At 37.2% G+C, this 22592-nt stretch overlaps 2 protein-coding genes across 2 annotated transcripts; one reads left to right on the top strand and one right to left on the bottom strand.

Moving 5' to 3' along the window:
* Positions 1–2180: 2180 nt before the first annotated feature.
* Positions 2181–12016, bottom strand: LOC129945879 (protein phosphatase inhibitor 2). The gene is made up of 5 exons (XM_056055829.1): positions 11812–12016; positions 11360–11556; positions 11127–11288; positions 10977–11068; positions 2181–3321 (listed from the first exon to the last, which is right to left on the bottom strand). Exons 2-5 carry the CDS (start codon positions 11446–11448, stop codon positions 3104–3106), a joined length of 561 nt encoding a protein of 186 aa, XP_055911804.1. The 5' UTR covers positions 11449–11556; positions 11812–12016; the 3' UTR covers positions 2181–3103.
* A 4009-nt stretch (positions 12017–16025) lies between these two features.
* On the top strand, positions 16026–18362 carry LOC129945878 (transmembrane protein 209). The gene is made up of 9 exons (XM_056055828.1): positions 16026–16169; positions 16234–16538; positions 16594–16698; positions 16756–16969; positions 17029–17180; positions 17238–17362; positions 17422–17653; positions 17709–17806; positions 17884–18362. The coding sequence occupies exons 1-9, from the start codon at positions 16147–16149 to the stop codon at positions 18238–18240; spliced, it is 1611 nt and encodes a 536-aa protein (XP_055911803.1). The 5' UTR covers positions 16026–16146; the 3' UTR covers positions 18241–18362.
* Positions 18363–22592: the final 4230 nt, after the last annotated feature.

The following is a 22592-nucleotide window of genomic DNA, read 5'->3' as shown; positions in this document are numbered from 1 at the left end:
CAACTGACATAATTTTGTTCACCCATAAAAGTCTATATTTTATTACCTTTCATTTGATGCCTATTTTGTGAAAATCGGATAAAAACTCAAAAAGTTATGAGAAATTTTTGAAAAGTTTTGTTAAAATTTTTTCAACCAGAAATTTAAACGGCCAACAGCCTAGAAATTTGTTCAAATTTGCTTTGCAAGAAATTCAAGACGCTTTTTTGAAGCTTGTGGTTGACATACGAAAATGTTTTATGTATCAAAATCTTCGTTTTTTTGTCAAGAACATAATAAAATATAAATTTTGAAAATTGGTTGAAAAATAAAAATTATATAATTCATAAAGTCAATAAATTTGATTTTTTTATATTTTACCGTATTAATCATGTGATTTAAATAATCGACTTATAATTTTTAATTCATATTAATTGCGACCAATTAAGCTTTCAATTAATACATCATTCATCAAAATCGGTTCAGTACGTCTCGAGTTATAACCGATTTAAGTTCACTTAACCGATAATTTTTGAATTTTTCTTGCATTTACCTGAAAAATATTTCCAACACACACGAACAGGGTGTTTCACAGATTTGTCCACAGATAAAAATTATGGGTTTCTGAGGTCATTTTAAGACGAAAAACTTATGAGGTAATTTTCTCGTTTTTTATCCGTTTTCGAGTTATAACGGTTTTTATGATTTTTTAGTTTCCAACCTTTAAATGGCTCTAACTTTGAAAAATTGGAACCGAATCTTGATTTTTCTACTTTGTTTTAACAAGAATAAGTTGTAGTTTGTAATAACTCCAGAATTTTTGTCTATGCGGATAACGGTTCCCTAGAAAATCATTTTCAAACCCAATTTTATATTTTGAATGTTGTTGTTTGTACTTCTCAGCCATTTTTTTTTTAAAACACGTAGTAAATTATTTATTTTTATTTTGTATAATGGAAGCCAATATTGTTTGGTTTTTATATTTGCCCTAATTAATTCGATCGGACAATAATTGACGAAATTATTGGCCTACAAAACCAATCAAAATCGAACTTTTTTTTTAATAAATTTAATTAAAATCGTTATAACATCTTTTTTGTTCGACTTATACAGTTAAAACCAGCGACATTTTTGTAGAGAATAAATAATTTTTCAAAACCTTAAAATTTTTCATCAACTTTTGCATTTTTATTGATAAAAAAATTGACACAATCACAATGAATTGATTTTGGTATCACATTTCTGAGCTAAGAAAGTTGTTATTTGAAATAAATACAAGGTTTTCAAAAAAGAGGATTAATTAAAATATACAAAATCAAGTGTTTTTTTGAGAGAAATCCATGGATTTTCTATTTAACTGTCCTATAAAAAATCATTAACCTTAACTTGGTTGCGCAAAATATCCTCATTTTCGAATAAATAAGTTCCATCCTGGGTGGAGAGCCTTTTTCACAATCGTTCTTAGATTTTCCAGCCCCAAATACGACCATAAATTCATAAAGTAAACTCAAAATAAGAAAGAAACATACATTTTCATTTTCATATTTTAATTGAATTTTTATTAAGTCAAATTGTATAACAAATAATAGTTTACAAAAACTTTACAATTAAATTCCATATTTCTTGTTAATATTTTGAATTTGAAAAAAAAAAGTTAATTAAAAAGAAAAACAAAAAAAAAATATTTATTCCTGGGCAATCACAATAGCGTCAAAGATATTTTGGTACAATACAAAATTTCTTTAAAAGAAATTTTAGTTTTGCTCACAATCTAAGTTTTTTTTTTTTTAATATTCGTTAAGTTTTGTCGCCTTATATTTTTTTATTTGTTGGTTAAGTAAATTTTTGACACAAAATTTCATTTTTTCTTCAATTATTTTTATTTGAGTTTTTTGTTGTTGTTGTTTTTGTATAATGTATAGTATATATATATTTGTTTGTATTAATTTTCGTTTTTTTTTGTGTTTTCATAAATAAGAAAATTTATTCTAAATAAATAAAATGTAATATTCATTTTTGTTTTTGTTTAATTCTAATTGTTTTTAATATGAATTATATTTTATTATGTATTGAATTTTAATATGTCGGTATCTTAAATTAAACAACCCTATTGCTTTATTTTATTTATTGATGATATTTTAAATTTATTTGTTTCTTATTGTTGGGTATAAGTATTTTGTTTTTGTATTAATTTATTTGACATGTGTACAGAAAATAATGAGGAAACCTCTCTGATGGTGATTTTCTTAGAACTATGGTAAATTGTTTAGATGGAAGAAATTATTTATTATTCACTTTGCATAGCACAAAAGAAAAAAGAAACACTTGGCTGAGGTTTTTTTTTTAATAATTCAATTCGTCCTCAAGTAATCTAATTTTAATTTTAGTTTTAATTTTCGATAACGAGATTTTGAAAAAAAAAATCTTTTTCAAATTTCGAAACTACTACTATTATAAGCTCAAACTTATGCGTTAAAGCTCACTTAAAATACAGTTTTCTGGCACATTGTTTTTTTGAAATATTAAAGGAAGAAAGAAATCAAATAATTAAAATTCAATCAATTAAATAAATAGTAATTAAAGAAAGCATATTGTTCAATTAGGTATGTCTCAAAAATTAGTTAAGCAAACACAAAATTACAATATTCAAGGAAAAGGGCAATTTTGAAACTTAGATTAGTAGCAAAAAGTATAAGATTTTATCAGTGAGTGCAAGTGTTGAGAAATATCAAATCCAATGATTTCAATTCGAAGCAGTTATTTAAAATGTATGATGTTAGATTTGTTTTATTTTTTTTTTCTTCATAAACCGCCAGCGGTTCGCATGATAAAAGCGAATTTCTTTAAAACTACTACTCTAAGCATTCGTATTCGAAAATACAGATTATTTAAACCTTTTAAATGATATTCTACTAGTGAACTCTTTTTGTTTAATATTCTTTTTTTGTTTGTTTCATTTTTGTTTTAAATAAAAATGATATTTTAAAAATATATGTATTTTTTTTTTTGTAATTTTGTTCTATTTTGAGTTAATTAAATGAGAAGATATTATTCTGTTAAAGTTAAAGTTGTTGTTTTGTTTTGTTTTTTATAAATATAAAGTCCATTGAAACTAGGTTTTAAACTAGTGTTGGGAAGATTGGGAGGCATGTTGAGAATCATCTTGAATATCAACATCCATTTCTTTGCTGCTGGTTGATGCATTTCTGTTTGATTGTTTATCAGAATTATCATCATCTTCGTCATCGTCGTCTTCTTCTTCTATAAGCTTGCGAGCTAGTCGAACTGCTTCATATTCATTGTAGTGAGCTTTACGGCGCCTTTCGAAGGCAATTCTTCGATCTAATAAGAGAAAAATAGAGAAAATATAAGGATTAATTCTCGAATAAGTTTTTAAAAATTCAAATTTTTGGTTGACCACAATTTGATTCAATAAAAATAAAACATACAATTTTTTGAATCATTCGTATTGTTGCTGTTAGAAAAGATTGAAATAATGAGAATAACCTGATAGATTTTCTTCTAAAGAAAATACTATCCCGTGTCAAAACCCACCTCTGTCTATCACCTCCTACTCTCACCTCCCGTGGTGAACAACGGGTGCCTAGTACCTCAACTGGAGATTGAGTTCCAACCCCAGTGGAAAGTTGTTGGGGGCAACAAACGAGAGAGGGGGGAAGAGGTGTTTCCACTAAGGCACTCCTTATCCAGACGGCAGCGGAGGAATTCCCGAGATGGAATCAACGGTGGCGTCTTATAGGGCTTCTTCGACTTATTCGGAGCCCATACCTAGGATCTAGCCCTCCAGGTTGGGGGTTCTGCCGTCTGGATGACCTCCTGGCCACGTAAAAACTTCATAGTTGCGAAGCACCAACAAGCCTCGAATACGGAAGGATTTACTGTTGACAGCCTACGCAAACGAATTAAGGACAACGAACTTTGGATGTGCACGTGGAATATTAGGTGCTTTAACAGACCACGTGCGGCCGTAGAATTAGCGGAGGCTCTAGACTGCTATAAAGCAGACATCACCGCCATCCAAGAAATACGATGGAATGGGCCGTCCAAAAAGAGGATGAAAAACTGCGATGTTTACTATGGTGACTGCTGCCACGAAAACCAAGAGCGCTTAGATGCGGCTTTGTCATTGGAGCCAGACTAAGGCAATACGTCTTGAGCTATAGGTGCATCAATGAGCGCCTCATGACCATACGCATCAAGGTTAAATTCGGCAACATTAACGTGATATGCGCGCACGCCCCACAGAAGAGAAAGACTGCAACACCAAAGATATGTTTTCGAGCTCCTAGACAAAACATATGAGCAGTTTCCAAGCTAGGAAGGGAAGACATCTTTGGTGGAATAATCGGGAAGAACCTGCACGACAACAGTTCCGACACCGGATTCCAGTATACAGGATATCCGAACATTCCGAGGGGCCAACATTGACTCGGACCACTACCTCGTTGTAGCCAAGGTACGGCTACGGATATCCCGGTCCAAGCCAAAACAAGGGAGTACTGTGAGAAGTATCGACGTTAGACGTTAGAGGACGTTACAATCGCAAGAGAATGCCATGTCCTTTTCCGATCGAGTATCTAGTAACCTATTAAGGAGTCATATGCTTCCTGCATTAAGCAATGAAAACCAGTGGCAACATTGCCTTGCAGCCATCAGAGATACCGAATCTGAGGTGCTAGGTTTCATACGGCCACCACAGCGAAACCCCTGGTTTGACGACGAATGCCGGCAAGCGCACGGGGCGAAACAACAGGCAAACAAAACGGCGCTGCACAAAAGGACCAGAGCTGCTTGCGAGCTCTACGAGCAGAAGAGGAGAGAGGAACACCGGCTTCTTAGATGGAAAAAAAAGAGAGCACAAGAAGCGTACGATCGAGGAAATAGAGGGATGTCACAACAGGAATAAGGTTCGTAAATTTTACTAAAAGGTAAAAAAACCTCAAAACGGTACCAGCCACGAACCGAAAGACGATCAGGGGCACATCATAGTAGAACCGCAGTCGATGTTGAGAATATGAAAAGACCACTTCGCTAAATTATATAACGGCGATGACGAACCGAATTCCGCTGTAAGGGAGATAGAACCACTCAACCTAGGCGACGCAGATCAACAATTCCGCCTACCCGATCTAGACGAAGTGAAGATAGCTATATCTAAACTGAAGTCAAACAAGGCTGCTGGGGTTGACGGCATCGCTGCCGAACTATTCAAAGCAGCAGACGATGACTTGGTAGGGAGCATGCACCAACTCATCTGCAAAATATGGTCGGAAGAAAGCATAGTTTGCCCAATACATAGAAACGGAGACCCTCTAAACTGCGCCAACTACAGAGGCATCAGTCTCCTTAACATTGCGTATCACATCCTCTCTGCTGAATTATGTGAACGTCTGAAGCCATTCGTTAATAACCTGATTGGTCCTTATCAGCGTGGCTTCAGACCAGGAAAGTCCACTATCAACCAAATATTCACACTACGGCAGATCTTGGAAAAAACCCAGGAGCTTCAAATCGATACACACCATCTCCTTATCGATTTTAAAGCCGCGTATGACAGCATCTATAGGGAAGAGCTCTACCGAGCAATGTCTAGTTTTGGCATCCCTGTCAAAGTTATCCGTTTCTGCAAAATGACGATGGAGAATGCTCTATCAAGACAAGGCGATGCACTGTCATGCGACTTCTTCAATATCGTTCTGGAAAGAATTGTGCAAAACTTAACCGTCAACACTAGAGGCACAATCTTCCAAAGGTCCATTCAACTTCCTGATACGCAGATGATATTGACATAATTGGATGATCAAAGCGTGATGTCAGTGGAGCGTTTTTGAGCATTGCGACGGAAGCGAAGAAGATGGGTTTAGTGGTCAATGAGGGCAAGACCAAGTATATACTGTCATCAAAAAAGGTCATTGACCAACAACGTTTTGTATAAAAAGTGACCATGGACAGCTATAACATTGAGGTAGTTAAGGACTTTGTCTACCTAGGCACCGCTATTAATACAGACAAAGACACCAGCGCTGAAATCAAACGAAGAATAACTCTTGCAAATCTTTGCTTCTTTGGAATTAGAAGGCATTTAGGATGCTTCGAGAGAAAAATCCTTCGGTTGATTTTTGGTCCCGTATGCATAGATGGAGAATGGAGGAGAAGATATAACGACGAACTGTACTGGCTGTACAGCGACACTGACCTAGTTAGCAGAATTAAAGTCCAACGGCTTAGATGGCTGGGTCATGTAGAGCGAATTAAAATCAACGCTTCAGCCCGGAATGCCTTCGAATCCAATCCCGAGAGACAGCGCAGTAGAGGAACACCGCGACTCAGGTGGCGCACTCAGGTAGGTGAAGACCTCAACCACCTTGGTGTGCGAAACTGGGTACAGCTAGCTAGGGAACTAGCTGGCTGGAGACGCATGTTGGTTGAGGTCCGCCCTGGACTGTAGCACCACCTTAAATAAGTAAGTAAGTTAAAAAAGCAAATAGAGTTCTGGGTTTTATTAAGAGATTTGGCAGAGTTTTCTGTGATCCATATGTTTTAAAATTACTTTTTGTTTCATTTGTAAGAATAGTCCTGGAATATGCTTGTACACTATGGACACCTTACTACGTCACAAGACTCGAAGCCATTTAGAAAAGATGTTTGCGTTTTTGCCTACGATCCCTTCCATGGTTTCATGATATTCATAATTTAACGCCTTATTCACAGAGACTTTCCCTTATAAACCTTCCAACTTTAACGAATTTTCTGGTGATATAAATTTAATTCTGAACGTACCTAGCTTAGCGAAGAATTTCATAAAGGTCTTTTTTAAATTCAGTTTTCGTACAAAAGGTTCTGTGCAAAATTTGGTATCTAATAAAAGAAATAACGAGCTAAAGACGCGCTACCTTGACATTAGTATGACTTAAATCAATAGGATATTGCATTAACACATATTTGTGAAAAAGGTATGTTAACGTTGAAATTAATAACTTTTAACACTCCCTCAAAAAAGACTAATGGTGTTTGTTTAGAACAAATGTTCATGGCTCAAAAGCAATATATAATATCGTCAAAGGTGATGAATCATATGTTATGCCAATAAGCTTGAAACCTAAGATGCAGCAAATCAAACAAAAGTTATTCGTCATTTGCCATAACCGAACAAGTGGAACGTTGAAAATGCATTTAATTACCGAAAACCATCGGCTTACTTCCGAAAACCTATACAAAATATTGAATCATTTAAATTTATCATAAAAACGTAAGTCCCATAAATCAATTCAGACATTTCCATTTTTAAAGAATCTAAACAATGAATTGATGAGTCATCCAACTAACAACTTTGATTTGATATCTATCAATTTTCGAATTGTTCTCAAAAAAAAAACAGAAAATGTCGTGGACAACCGGGAACGATTTTCTACGCTCGAAGAAGATAGAACAAGCTATAGACAGAGGTCACTTTAGTGGAACTAGTGATAACCTAAACATAATTTTCTTTGAGAACATCATGAAAAACAGTCAAACCAAAATGAAATTTATACCGTTAATAATATTAAGGCCAAATATTAAAAAGGAGCCACCCACGTTTTAAAAATTTGAACATGAATATGCATCGAGGACTCCGCAAGGCTCAGCAAAGTTTTATCGAAGGAACATTATAATCCTTCATTTCTAAAAAAAAAAACCTGATGGAACCTGGATAGCCTCTCCAGCAGAATCTCTTGAGCTACTGATGAAGACGCACTTTTCGGATTGCGAGAGTGATAACCGCGAACCGCTTGAAACTACAGAGCTAAACGTAGCTCATGTGGAGCAAGTCAATTCCGTTATAACTAGAGAAAATATTTTGTGGGCCATCAACACTTTTTCTCCATATAAAACCCCAGGCATGGATTGCATACTGCCAGTTATGCTTCAAAACTTGCATGATGTGGCAGCTCCATGGCTGGAACAAATTTTCAAAGGATGCCTCCTTCTCAAACATGTGCCCATTTCGTGGAGACAGGTCAAAGTAGTTTTTATCCCGAAAGTGGGTAGACGAGGTCTCGAATCCGCGAAGGATTTCAGACCAATAAGCTTAACATCTTTTGTGCTTAAAACCTTGGAGCGCATTCTTGATTACCATATTAGAGAAATCCTAGTTGGACGACCTCTCGAATGCTCTCAGCATGCTTATCTTAAGGGCAAATCTACGGAGACTGCCCTCCATGAGGTTGTGCGTACTGTAGAACAAACAATCCATTATAAAGAATTTACTCTTGCCACCTTCCTAGACATAGAAGGTGCTTTTAACAACGTCCTTACGGAATTCATAGAAAAATCGCTCGTTAAGTTCGGTGTAGAAGACTTCATTTGAGAATGGATTATTTCCATGCTCAGTGGTAAAAGGATTCGAGCCACTCTAGGCAATACAATCGCAACAAAACACGTGAGTAGGGGAACACCGCAGGGTGTTGTCCTTTCGCCTCTTCTATGGCTTCTGGTCATGGATACAATTCTCGTTAAATTAGAAAGATGTGGAGTGAACGCGGTAGCCTATGCGGATGATTTGGTGCTATTGGTGTCAGGAAAGTACACCTCTGTGATTAGTGAAATCACCGAGTCAGCTTTGAAGAAAGTTAGCAGCTAGGCCACGAGTTGTGGACTAGGAGTTAACCAAAGTAAAACTAAACTGTTGCTCTTTACCACCAAAACTAAAGTACCGCCCTTCACGCTACCTCGACTCAACGGTAAAATCCTATCATTGTCTTCCAGTGAAAAATATTTGGGACTTATACTCGACCCTAAACTAAACTGGAAACTAAATATTGAAGTACGGATTAAGAAGGCCTGCGTTGCAAAACTTTCGGCAAAAAGTGGGGACTTCAGTCGAAGATGATTTTATGGACGTACACAGCCGTAGTACGTATAATATATAAGCTATAATATTGCTAAGCTAAAGAAGGTTCAGAGAATAGCTTGCGTGGGCACCACAGGGGCCATGCGTACTTGCCCAACGGAAGCCTTAAACGTAATTTTTGATCTTCTACCAATCGACCTTTTATTAAATGCATAGTTTCCTGCAGCGCTATTAGAGTGAAGGAATCAAACAGCTGGTTGTCAAAACCTTATGGTCACAGCAACACAACGAAACTGATTCCCTCAGATATTATCTCGGTAGATATTGACTACTGCACTCCTACTTTGAACCTCAGTAAGGGTTTTAAGTTTATTTTCCCATCCAGAGAAGATTGGGAGGATGACATCGTGTCGATAGGTTTGGACACAACCATCTTTACTGATGGAGTGCGGAGTTGGTTCTGGGATCTTCTCTGAGTCCCTAAATGTAGCCAAATCCTTCAGGCTTCCCGACTTTGCTAGCGTTTTTCAAGCTGAACTGCTGGCTATAAAAGAGGCAAACCAAAACCGAAATGCGGCTATCTTTACAGACAGTCAGGCAGCTTTCAAAGCCATTAACTCGGCCACATCCTCATCTAAATTGGCCCAGCAATGTCGCGATGAGTTTGCGAGCCTGAATATTAACCTCGGTGTCACCCTGATCTGGGTTCCGGGCAATAGTTGTATTGTGGGAAATGAAAGGGCTGACGAGCTAGCCAGGCAAGGATCGGCCTTTCATAGCTCACTTGCGGAAATGGTTAACATTCTTCTTGGTGCTATGAAGGGTAAAATCATTTCTATGTACCAAACTGAATCAAACCGAAGGTGGAGCAATTTACCCAACTGCATTATATCTAGGAAGATATGGCCCACCTATAACAAAACCCGTACAAACGATCTTCTATGCAGGCCAAGGCAAGACATAGCCATGATTGTTGCGGTTTGTACCGGACATTGGCCTATAGGAGTTCATGCAGAGAAGTTGGGTATCTTCTACAACACCTTTTGCCGTAGTTGTAGTGACCAAAAAGAAAGTGCATTTCCTCTGTAAATGTCCTGCTTTGGCAAACACTTTCACGAACTTGATGAGCTATCTGAGACAAAGATTAGAGACCTAATCTTTTTTCTCAATGCGACAAAATGGCTCTAACATAATCGCTATGAAGCTTCTCTGTAAATCTTTCCCTTTCAATCACAGGTCAAACGAGTTTTTGGTATCAAAACGGCGCACTACAGCGCTAATTGGACTCAGGCTAGGTTGCCTTGAGATCGCCATTTCTCCCTACCTACCTATGCATCGATATCTCCTTCTTTATCTTATGTAATTTTTGGCCCATTTTGTCTTTCACTGTAAAATGGACTTATCTCCAACTTTTTGTTATCTATTTATACGCAAACCAAACCATAAGGGCTGAATAGCTTGAATTCGAGTGGCACAAAACGTCGTGAACATTTCAAAAAAAGAACAACTACTAATTCCAAATAAGAAAACACTCAGTAAAAAAAAAGATTACTAAACATTTTCAACTCATTAACAACAACTAAACAGCAATTTTGCACAATTTGTCAACAATATACCAAACAATTCAAAAATGATTACACGAAAATCGATTCAAACACCGCGACCAATTCAACAGAGAGTAACAAATTCCACGAGATTCTATAAATAAACTGCAAAGAGCTCTCGAGTCAATCCAAATGGTGGTCACACCAGTGGGGGAGGGGGATGGAAGGTATCGTATCGGTAGCGCAGCGGTAAGCGAATTAAAAATGCAAATTACGCCAAAAGTAATATCTAGTAGCAGAGATTGTGTTTTGTTATTCTCCAATCCCCGCCTACACAATAAAACTTAAATAAAAACGAACGAAAAAAATGAATTTACTTTAACACGAATAAAATGAGTGTGCCGTTGGATTTTGATTAAATTGTCATGACACTATAAAAAAAAATATATAAAGAAATAAAAATAAACAAACAAAATCAGAGGGTGATAGTTTAGCGTCTCAAGGACAAAGGGTGGAAGCACTTCATTACACTGCCTCAGCCCATAAATTAATCGAAAAAAATCAAATCGCATCAAATCAGAAGTAAATAAAAGAATTCAAACCTTTTTCTTCCTCAGTCTCGTCGCGATTTTCATCAGATGAATCTTCGTCATCTTCATCGTCAGAGATTAGAGATTTAGCAGCTTTTATCAATCTGAAAAAATGAACAGTGTCAAAATGCTTGCATTGAAATCCAACTCACTATGACTTACTTTTCAACCAACAACTCAGCATCAAGCTCCTCAATGTTCTCCGGATCTGTATAGTTGTAGGGCGTCTTTGGCTCCTCGATCTTCATGTGTCCATAGTCCTTGTCTGGTGGATGATATGTCTGCATTACATTTAGCTCATCGAACTTAGCGCTTTTTCTGTAACTGCAAAGGACACAAATGTTATTTGGGTGGTAATGGGTTGTTTTGGTGTTAGTGGTTTAATAATTATGTACCTTGCTCCTGACCCCGAATGGCGATCGAAACTGCTGGAGGTTTTGAGAATACCTTTGCAGGGCTTCTTTGCATCGGGAGAACCTTGCATTTTGGTGTTGTGTGTGATTTCTGATTTGGTTGCCACGCACAAGAATCTTTTCCTTTTCCTTTTTTTTTTGTTTTTTGTTGCTTCTTCTTTTTTGGTTACTCTTCTTCTCTAGAATGAAAATAAATGCACAAGTCTAATAAATTAAATAAAAATGTGAGGTGTGAATAACACACGATGATTTCATCTCATTATCGTGCTTTGCAATTATTTCAAACTGCAGTTTGAAAAACTTTTGTTATTCGGATAAGATATATGTTTTTTTATTGGAGAGACAAAGGATAATAATTCTGAGAAATGCAGTCTTCGGGGATTATCTTTTTGTTGAGTATCGGAATTTATTTTAAGTGCCGAAGCAACAATTACCTTATGGTTTGGTGGATTTGATAGTTTGGGCTTCACTTTAGGTATTCGTGGAGATTATCTTTAAATTTAGGGTCGATTTTTATTTATAATTAGTTAAGAAATTTTAAATTTGCAGACAAAAAGTAAATTAAGTTCGGAGGTCGCTTTTTTCACTCAGTTTCTTTGCTTTTCTTGTGGTTATGGGTTTATTTAACTTTTTTTTCTATTTTATTTTGTCAAATTTCTTTTGACATTTCTCATTCGTGCATTTGCGAATTCCAATAAAATGGAAGTGTTATTGGAAAGGGTGTGTTCGTTATGTGAGTAATGGTGGGTGAAAAGAAACTAATGCAGGATGACTTTCTTAAGGCTCAACTAAACTAGAAGCTTTTTGGTTTTCCAATAAGATTTTTCATTTTAAATATTACAAAACAGGGGTGGAACCGGCTAAGGTGATTGTTGATAAATGACAATCAAAATTATCGAATTTGATCTACATAAGGTGATAGTCAAATTGATACCTAAAAAGCTATCACAAAAAAATGTGATAGTCGTTTTCAAACAAATTTGTTAATTCTGAATAGAGCTACCAGACGCTTACAAAAACGACTGGAAAATTTTCTTAGTTCACTTTGTTTCTTTTAAAAAACACATTCCTGTGACCGACAAATCTTACGACATTCGAATAAAAGCAAGAAAAGTAAGAATTTTATTCAAAATCAGCCAATTTGAAACTTTTATTTAGATATTTTATAAGAATCAATTTAAAATTTCACCAAGGCAACAACGAATTTTGACAATTTGAATCTGAAATTGTTCAATCGAATTGAATTGAGTTGAATCATCTTACGCAGACGGAATGAAAATGATAGTCAATTTGACTATCAAAAAAGTGATAGTCAACAATCACCTTAGCCGATTCCACCCCAGGTATTTAGTTTAAAAGAAAGAATGAATGAAGTTTTATTTCAATGTTGAAAAGAAGGCAGCCAGGTGTATATACGGTTACAGCACCGTATCCTTTTCATTAGCTATTCGCACGTGACTATTGGCCGGTTTACCACCGCCAGTTTATAGGCTTTTCACACCAAGTCCAAAACCCGGTTTTCGAGAAATTATCGGTTTTGGCAGAAAACCTACATCGAAAACTCAAGTTTTCACATACATTTTTGGTAAACCACAAGTTTTATATAAAACCGCTCGAAAACTAGTAGCAATTCAAAGTTAAACTAAACAAACAAACCTTTCGAAAAATTCAGCGCTCAAATTAATGTAAACAAAACAGCTGATGGCTGCTGTCAAAACAAATATTTCATTTTGAAATAAATTTGGTCGTAGTAAGTAATATTCAATCTACAATTCCCTTAGGTTAGATTAGGTTGGAGTGGCTGTCCAGATGTCATTGACGCACGTAGACCTCAAGGGTCCATTGTGATACCACTAAAGAGGTTACTCATGGGAGAGTAATGAATTTAAACAAACCATTTTGTACTTTTAATAAAGTTAGAGAGACGTTTTGTGTCAATCGTTGCCAGTTCACTGCTATTATCGAAGAAGGGATTACCGAGAAAGTTATTCCTTCTAATGGAGAGTGCTGGACATGTACATAGAAGGTGTTGGACTGTTTCCTCTTCCTCCTCGTCCATGTAGCTTCTACAGAAGTCATTTTTGTAGACCCCTAGCCTCAAGGCATGTCTTCCTATGAGGCAGTGTCCTGTTATTACTCCAATTGTAGAGTTTATACTTTGCCTTTTGACCGTTTTAAGTCTATACTTGGCCATATTTGCTTGGTTTCTAGGCAGTTGGTACTCTGTGACCATCTAGCATTTGTTGTTGTTGTTGTTGCTTGAGAAGATATTTGCATGCAGCAAGTGGTGGTCCTATGTTATGTTTTTGTCTAACATTAGGCAGAAGTGTTCCGTTTTTGGCGAGCTCATCGGCTTTGCAATTTCCCGGATTTTCTCTGTGGCTGGCACCCAAATGAGGTGAATGTTAAACTGTTCCGTCATCTCATTCAGAGATGATCGACAATCGTGGACTGTTTGAGATTTTGTGGAGACAGACGCGAGAGATTTAAGAGCGGCTTGGCTGTCTGAGAAGATTCGTATATATCTACAAGATATAACGTTTTCTTTGAACCAGGATAGTGCTTCTTTAATCGCCATTACTTCTGCCTGGAATACACTGCATTTATTGGGAAGTCTATAGAGTAGACTGATATTCAGTTGTTGTTGTATAGAGGTGTACCACATCGTCTTCCAGGGGTCTCTCTTCTTCCCAGAAGGATCTTGAAGGGATGGACACATGGAAGCTTTTACCGAATACCATTTTTGGGGTGGTAAAGTCTAAGCGATCTAGGATAGATCTGAAACTGTCTAGAATAGTAGTATGTCCAGTATTGTTACTGGTCCATTGAGATGTGGCTCTCCAATTCCCTTACAATATAAGAATTTTAGCTTTTTATTTACAGAATATGGAAGAGAAAAAAAAGAAGAAAACAACGTCGGCTGTTCTTTTATTTTTCTCCAAAGTTTCAAACGTTTTTTGTTAAGCGAGGAACCGGAATTCACTATGGCTACTGGCGTGACGACCCCAAGGACGAGGAAGACTTGCTCATAGATCAGTGAGCTATCGTCCCTTGATGGACAGCGATGCCAACATCAAGAAGTTCCGCAGTGTTTTGGACAATCCAGACGAGTCATCAAAGGAAGAAGCCAAAGAGATAGTCATGGAGAAGTTGCAGCCCATCATAACAGCTCCGAATCCGGAACTAGGAATTGACCTTTTCTGCTCCGGCCATAAGGCCCTACACGAAAACGTTCAGAATATCCTCAACCCCGCCTATAAGTTAATGGGACGGCCACAATATATGGCGATTCTGAAGGCACACTTGGCAAACAGAAGCAGTAGTCATAAGCTCAGTATTTTGGGTTGAATTTGTTGTGAAAGAAGAAGAAATGTTTTGAATAAAATTAATTTTTATTGTAACAGTTTTGTTTGTTGTTTATTCTTTGATATATTTTCCAGACAATTAGCTGCTACATAAAGGTTGGAAACAACTTTACAGAACCTTTCGATGTCAAAAAAGGTTTTTAGGCAAGGTGATGCGCTGTCATAATGATTTTTTTAACATCGTGCTTGAAAGAATAGTGCAAAACTCACACGTCAACACTAGAGGCACTGTTGGTCAAAACGTCCCCATCGACAGACGTAATTTTGAGGTAGTCAAGGACTTCGTCTACCTAGGCTTCGCTGTAAACGCAGAAAACACCACCAGCGCTGAGATCAAACGCAGAATAACTCTTGCTAACCGCTGTTTCTTTGGACTAAGAGAACAAGTGAGTGGTAAAGTCCTCTCTCGAGCGACCAAAGTGTGCTATATAAGACCCTTATCATCCCCGTCCTGCTATACGGTGCAGAAGCATGGACTATGACAAAAGCTGTACGCGCTGTACAGCGACTTAGCCAGAAGGGTAACAGTCCAACGACTAAGATGGCTGGGTCTGGGAATGGATGACTTGATTATTTTATAAAACAAAATAATCAAAATTAATCAATAATTTGAAGTTTCTAGAAAAAATTATATTAAATTCTTTGCTGGGGTATTTCCTGCATTCATGTGGTGGAAAAGTTAGGTTTGTTTTTAAGGAAATACAAATAAGTTTGCTCAAGCTACAGCTTGTGGATGCGAAACAAATTGTCAAAATGATTTTGACAAGAATTAGTTATAGAGGATATGTCAATTTCATGGGATGGCATAGCCTGGTGATTGGTTCATGGCCATTCACCATGACATTCCTTTATTTCCTAGTGGAAACGTATTTCTTTTCATAAATAATCTTGTAGATTCACTTTTCTGGAGTATTTTGAAACCCCATTGTCAGTCTTTAAGTTCATAGCGAATCATATGTCAAAGTGTTAGTTTTGACATATAAGCGTCATCTGCTTTATTTTCCGGCATTAAGTTTTTGTCAAGAAACTTATGTTATAAATATAATTTGAACTGAAAATATCTAAAACATGCAGGTTTGTTATTCGATAACTGATCAGTACAAAAATGACTAATGGAACAAAAAGCAAATATTTCGATTTTTGTACAAATAAAAAGTCCGTAAATCTATTTTATTTATTTTTTTTAAAGATTAATCGACGAAATCCGAGCTCGTGAATGTACAAATTTGTATTGCAACCCGAACCGTACAATGTTCTATTAAAAGTAATTGGCAGCACTCAAAAACCGACCTGTCAAAAAACCAAAAAGGAAAAAAAAAACTCAAAAGGCGGCATTTCCACAAAACGAGATGCTGTAAAATAAATCTTCTTTTAGAATTTTTAAATTTCATAACTAACACCAAAATGAATTGTTCTCAAAAACTATGGTTAGTCATATAAAATAAATCAAATAATCACTCACCGTTTTATAAATTTAAATTCTCTTTGTAGTTCCCCCTCAAAACGCAATCGAATCGTCGAAAAAAGTCTTGATCTGCAGTTGGAAGCAAAACACGCCAAAGAATACCTCATCTGGGGCTCGATTAACATTCTTCTTCTAGCCATTCTATTGTTTGACATTGCCAATAAATGTCCCTTCGCTGTTTCGAAATGGTATTATGTGGAATACGCAGCGGCTGGGATTTTGGCCGTGTCTGTTTTGTGTAATTTTTCAAAATACCTTTTCTACATCTTGAGCAAGGAACCAGTTCAAGGCACAAGAGCACAAAGACATCTTTTGGGATTCGATGATAATGGTAAGATGACTGTTTTTGTATATAATCGTAGACTTTTAAATAACACAAACTCTAGATACCTCATTTGTGACTGCCTCGAAAGTGAAATCCCCCAAGCTTGACACCAGTTCGGCTCCCTTAAACTCAACAATACTCAGTTGGCATTCATCATTCAATGATTGTAGGTTGAATCTTGAGGTATTTAAGACATGTTGTGTATGGCTTTCATATTTTTTAGCTGCTCGTTCCCCTAATTGGAGCTACAGCCGCACAACTCCACCAAGAACAAGTCTCAGTCCAGGACAGAATGTCTCATGGAATACTTCTATGCAGAATAACTCCTCTCTGAATGCGAGCACACTCAGCAGCAACACTTCCTTTATGTCTCCCTACACAAAATATGCCCGCGACGAGATCATAACCGACGAAAAAGGTCTCCAACATTATTTAAGGTGAGTCTCTAGAACATTCCTAAATCGATTTATTAGACTTCAAGGCACTTTTCTTTCAGGGAGGTTTCTAAACAAAAAGAATTCACAATGACTGAACAACATGAGGTCAGCAGCTCCTTCCATCCAGGGTCGATGAATTCCTTCTGGAATTATTGCAACACAGCTGCAAATCTACTCAAAACCTCACTCTATCAATTGGCACCTTCAAATAGTAAGTTTTACCTCTAATCAAAACTAAAAGGTACTAAAAAGTTTCTATTCTCCACAGCTCCATCGTCTCAGAACAAACAATCCAACAAAGAAGAAGGTGTTAGCGACATGGATGGAAATTCGGATCTCATTAAGAAGATTTCCTCCGAGAAACTCTCACAATATGTCGCCAATTTGAGAAGGGTGAGTTCCAAAAAGATGAAGATTCATATTTTAACATTTAAATAACGTCTCAATATTAGTGGATGTCAATTACAATCCTCCAACGTCTCGAAAATGAAATCAAGAAAATCGACAGTGCTTTTAAGATGCGCGGATTCTCTGACATGCAAATTGGTTGTGTCGGTCTGGAACGCCTTAAGAAAACAGTTGACAATCAACAATTTGTTACTCACTATGTCCCCATGCTCCCTCTCATTGTTCCCTTTCTCGAGATATCAACAAATCAGGAGTACGTCGTTCAAAGAATTAAAGGTTTAATGTTGCTCTTCATAAGAATAAGATTGGGACTTACTATTTTCCATTTCAGATCTCGCTAAAGGAACGTGTGTTGCAGATTATCGCTGGAATTGTGGCTCATCAAATCAGGGCCAACGATGGGATGAACATTTACCCACAGACGCTGCTGTAAGTAAAAAATATGTTTAAAAAATATTCAAAAGAAGAACTCACTCAATTCGTTTGTGGTTATTTCTTTTCTTCAGATTCTCTTCCATTTGTTTTGCACTTATTTGGACAGCCAACTCATGCCTCTGCCCCAACCGGGTGGTCGGTCCTTTTTCAATCGCTACGTCATCATCGGCGATAAGAAAACCGTCAAGGACACAGTCGCCAATGTGACCAACAAATCACGATGTGCAATTCTCTGCACGAATCTTCTCAATCCCAAATTTAACTTCATCAGCGACAAAGAGATCCACAATTGTGTCTACGATCGGAACAATCTGTTTTATGTCATCATACAATTTTTGATCTACATGAAACAGAATAACGAAGGTCTATTGGAGGGCGTGAATTTGGGAAAGAGTGGCATAAATATTATGTGTGTAATTGAAGACTGAGTATAAATGGTATAAGAAGCATGACGAAGACGATGACAAAAGAAGTACGAATAAGTCTAGCTCTAGATTGTTAGTTATTTATGTGTAACAACTTTTTTTTTGATTTAAATAAATTAATTTAAATAAATAAAAATACATTTACAAATATTTTTGTTTTATTGTGTATTGTATATTTTATGTATTCAGAATTTATTTTTTCGGAAATGAAGCTTCTCCGACTAAGATAAATTCGACCTCAAATTCAAGTAATTAGAGTATTTTTTAATTTTGCATCTGATTATACGAGTTTCTTCAAAACTAGTAATCCAGCAACTTTATGCATGAGACTAAGCGTTAAATCCGGATCGTTTTCAATTCGACTCGCGTCGTATTTCCTTATTAGATTGAATAGAAGCTGCCAGTCGAAACCATTTAGAGAACTCTTTACTTCCTCGATGAGTTCAACATTTTTACCAAAGTAGTGCGCCTCATTTCTTTAAGCACGGGACAAACTCCAATAAAATGAAGGATGTCTTCCTTCTCTTGCAGATTACATAAACTACAGTTCCCGCCGTTAGATGTGGAGTAAAGTTTAATTTGTTCGCCTGTAATTTTGAAGATTGTTCCTATGTTGTAGCAAGAGAAACAGCTTTTAAAGTAGTTATTTTCATTAAGATTGTAATTGATTAATGAATAATACTTTCGCTCTGTTGACCTGCGAGCTTTTTCGATAAAGGCATATCTTTCATTTTCATCAGTCAGCTGGATTATTTCATAAAAGATCTTTTTCCACTGGTTTGAGTTAGCTTCTGACAAGTTAATCGTTATTCCACAGTTTCCGGCAAGTTTAACCCAATTTTTGACGAAGAGAGTTTCCTTTTTCAGTGCGTAATTAAGAATCATCTTCGGAAGTCTTGATTCTTCCATATTTATCACCCTTAATAAATAATTTGCATGTAGTTTAAGAGCAGAAATAAACATTGTTGGCAGCCCCGACTCCATGTGATACATACATTTTGGTGTGTTTAATAGAAGGTAAAAGATTTTCCTTAGAAAGAACCGCAGCTGGCTTTCAGTTTCCTCCTGTCGTTCTATCCCCCAAAACTTGTGCACTATAAAACATAATAGATTTGGCTGTAGCATTAAATGCACTATATTTGGAGCTGACAGTTATTAAATTGTTGCTGAAATTTTTTTTTGCAATTCTGGCATATTGCTGATTTCACCTTATCTTCTTTATTGTGTAGGTGGTTTTCCATTTTTAAATTGAGCGATAATTCCATTCCGAGATAGGTATATTTTTTTACTACTTCTAGCTTACGTTCACGATATTTCCAATTTTCACGGCTTGCAATTCTTCCGGACCCTTTTTAGAAAATCATAACCTTTGATTTTTCCACATTTACCTCCAGACCCCATATTAAGCAATACTGATCATCAGTTGCAATGAAGATGGTGATTCGGCAAGAATGACTATGTCATCCGCGGAAATGATAACCTTTACCTTTGTGTTATCAATACCAACCCCACATGTAAGCCACTCCACAAGGTCATCGAGAAAGAGTGCGAACAGTAAGGGGCTGAGGTTGCAGCCTTGTTTGACAACTCCTGACAAAGAAAGTATAGAGCTTTATATTATGGTTTATTTTCATTTGCGCTATTGAAGTTAAGATGAAAATGTTATCGGCAGTAGAGTAACCAGAGCGGAAGCCAGCTTGAAACTCACTGAGTTTTTCGTTCACGGAAACCCACTCTTCGAGACTTTTGTATAATAATGTTGTATAAGCTTTTAGCGCCGAGTTCAACAAAGTGATCCGTCAGGTCTTGATGCTTTGCCATCTCTTAAGGAATGAAGTACCAATTCGACTTCTTCAAATCTAATTTCTTTATCTAAAAGATCGTCCACAATGTTGGGCTGTGCAAAACTCCACGTAATTTGATCCGTTTGGTATACTAGAGATTAAAAATGGAGTCGTGAGCTTTTCAAGGGAATCAAAACTTGTTCTTTTGATTTATAATTACCAGATAGTTTTCTAGTTAAATACCATGTTGTTTTATATTCCACTTTTTTTATTTTTGTTCTATTTGAGGATTTAATTACCCAGATCAGGAGCGTCTGCCTAAGTACTGCAGGATTTGTTGTTTTGAATTTTTATAGTTATTGGCAGATGATCGGAAAATGTTTCCTTTCCTACCTTAAAATATTCGAAAAATGTCCACCAGTCGCCACTCAAAATGCCATAATCAATAACAGAACTACCCTGTTTTCCGACAAATTTACATATATTCACCCTCGAAGTCTCCTTCAGAAGCTCAATTTAATATGCTCAGACCAAATTCGTAACGTACATTTTAACCAAGGCAACTTGATAGTTAGTGTCACAAACCTCTACTGCAAGTTCATAGTGCAAAAACTTACTTACTTACCTAAGGTGGCGCTACAGTCCTGCAGTCCTAGGGCCTCACCCAACAAACTTCTCCATCTAGATCGGTCCCTAGCTAGATGTCTCCAGTTTCGCGTTCCAAGTTGGGTGAGGTCACTTTCCACTTGTGTGTGGCACCTGATCCGCAGTCTTCCTCTACTGCCCTGTCCTGTGGGCGTGGGTTTGAAGAATTTCCGGGCCGGTTTCCATGCGCTCTGCATGACCCGGCTATCTTAGTCGTTGGACTTTTACACTTCTGGCTAAGTCTACGTCGCTGTACAGCCCGTACAGTTCGTCGTTCCATCTTCTCCTCCACTCCCCTTCATGCATACGGGACCCTAGATCACACGAAGAATTTTTCTCTCGAAACGACCAAAGGTGCTTTCATCCGCTTTTGTCAAGTCCATGCTTCTGCACCGTATAGAAGGACGGAGATGATAAAGGTCTTATATAGAAACATTTTGGTCCCTCGTACTCGAGAGAGGATTTTACCACTCAATTGCTTTCTTAGTCCAAAGAAACAGCGGTTAGCAAGAGGTATTCTGCGTTTGATCTCAGCGCTGGTGTTGTTTTCTGCATTTACAGTGGAGCCTAGGAAGACGAAGTCCTTGACTAACGTCAAAACGTCGGTGTTGTATGTTCTTTCTTGACGACAGCATGTACTTTGTTTTGCCCTCATTAACCGTTAAACCCATTTTTGCCGCCTCTGCCTCAATACTCACAAAAGCCCCATTGACATCACGCTGAGTTCTTCCGATTATGTTAATGTCATCAGCATATGCTAGTAATTGGACAGACTTTTGAAAGATAGTGCCTCTAGTGTTGACGTGTGAGCTCTGCACTATTCTTTCAAGCACGATGTTAAAAAAATCACATGACAGCGCATCACTTTGTCTAAAACCTTTTTTGTCATCAAAAGGCTCTGTTAAGTTGTTTCCAAAATGTATACAGCTCGTCCCTGTAGATGCTGTCATATGCGGCCTTGAAATCGATGAAAAGATGGTGGGTGTCGATTTCGTGTTCTTGGTTTTTTTCCAGGATATGCCTTAATGTGAATATTTGACCGACTGTGGGCTTTCCTGGTCTAAAACCACACTGATAAGGACCTATCAGATTGTTGACTATGGGCTTGAGACGTTCACATATTATGGCAGGGAATATTTTATTGGCGATGTTTTGTAGACTGATTCCTCTATAGTTGGTGCAGTTTAGAGGGTCTCCTTTTTTCAGGATCGGGAAAACAATACTGAGGTTCCATTAATAGGGCATGCTTTCTTTCGACCATATCTCACAGATAAGTTGGTGTATGCTCCTAACCAACTTAACTTCAGCTGCTTTAAAGAACTTGGCATTCAAGCCATCTGCTCCAGCGGCTTTATTAGACTTCAGCTTAGATATAGCAATCTTTACTTCGTCTAAGTCTGGAGGACTGGATTGTTGGCTTTCTTCGTCTATGTTGAATGGATCATCCTGCCTGACAGTGGAATTCGATTCGTTGTCGCCGTTATACAGTCTGCAGAAGTGGTCCTTCCATATCCTCAGCATTGACTGCGGTTCCACTATGATTTTTCCAATTTCGTCTTTGCAGTCTTCCGTCTAGGTTTATGTACCTGTGAATTTTGTTTCACATGTTCATAAAACTTTCGAACTTTATTCCTGCTTTTAAACCTCTCAACATCTTCGACCGCACGCTTCTCATGCCCTCTCTTTTTCCTTCTGAGAAGTCGGCGTTCCTCTCGCCTCTTCTGCTCATAGAGCTCACGAGCAGCTTTCGTCCTTTTATGCAGCGCCGCTTTGCGTGCCTGTTGTTTGGCTGCATTTGAATGTCGACATTCCTCATCAAACCAGGGGTTCCTTGTTGGTGGCTGTTTGAAACACAGCACATCAGAGGCGGCTTCTCTGATTGCATCTTGGCAATGTTGCCACTGGTTTTCGATACATTGTGTTGGC

Source organism: Eupeodes corollae, chromosome 2, assembly GCF_945859685.1.
Source record: "Eupeodes corollae chromosome 2, idEupCoro1.1, whole genome shotgun sequence".
In the NCBI taxonomy this organism is placed as follows: Eukaryota; Metazoa; Arthropoda; class Insecta; order Diptera; family Syrphidae; genus Eupeodes; species Eupeodes corollae.
The sequence above is the reverse complement of the archived record's forward strand: the minus strand, read 5'-3'. Positions and strand labels throughout refer to the sequence as shown.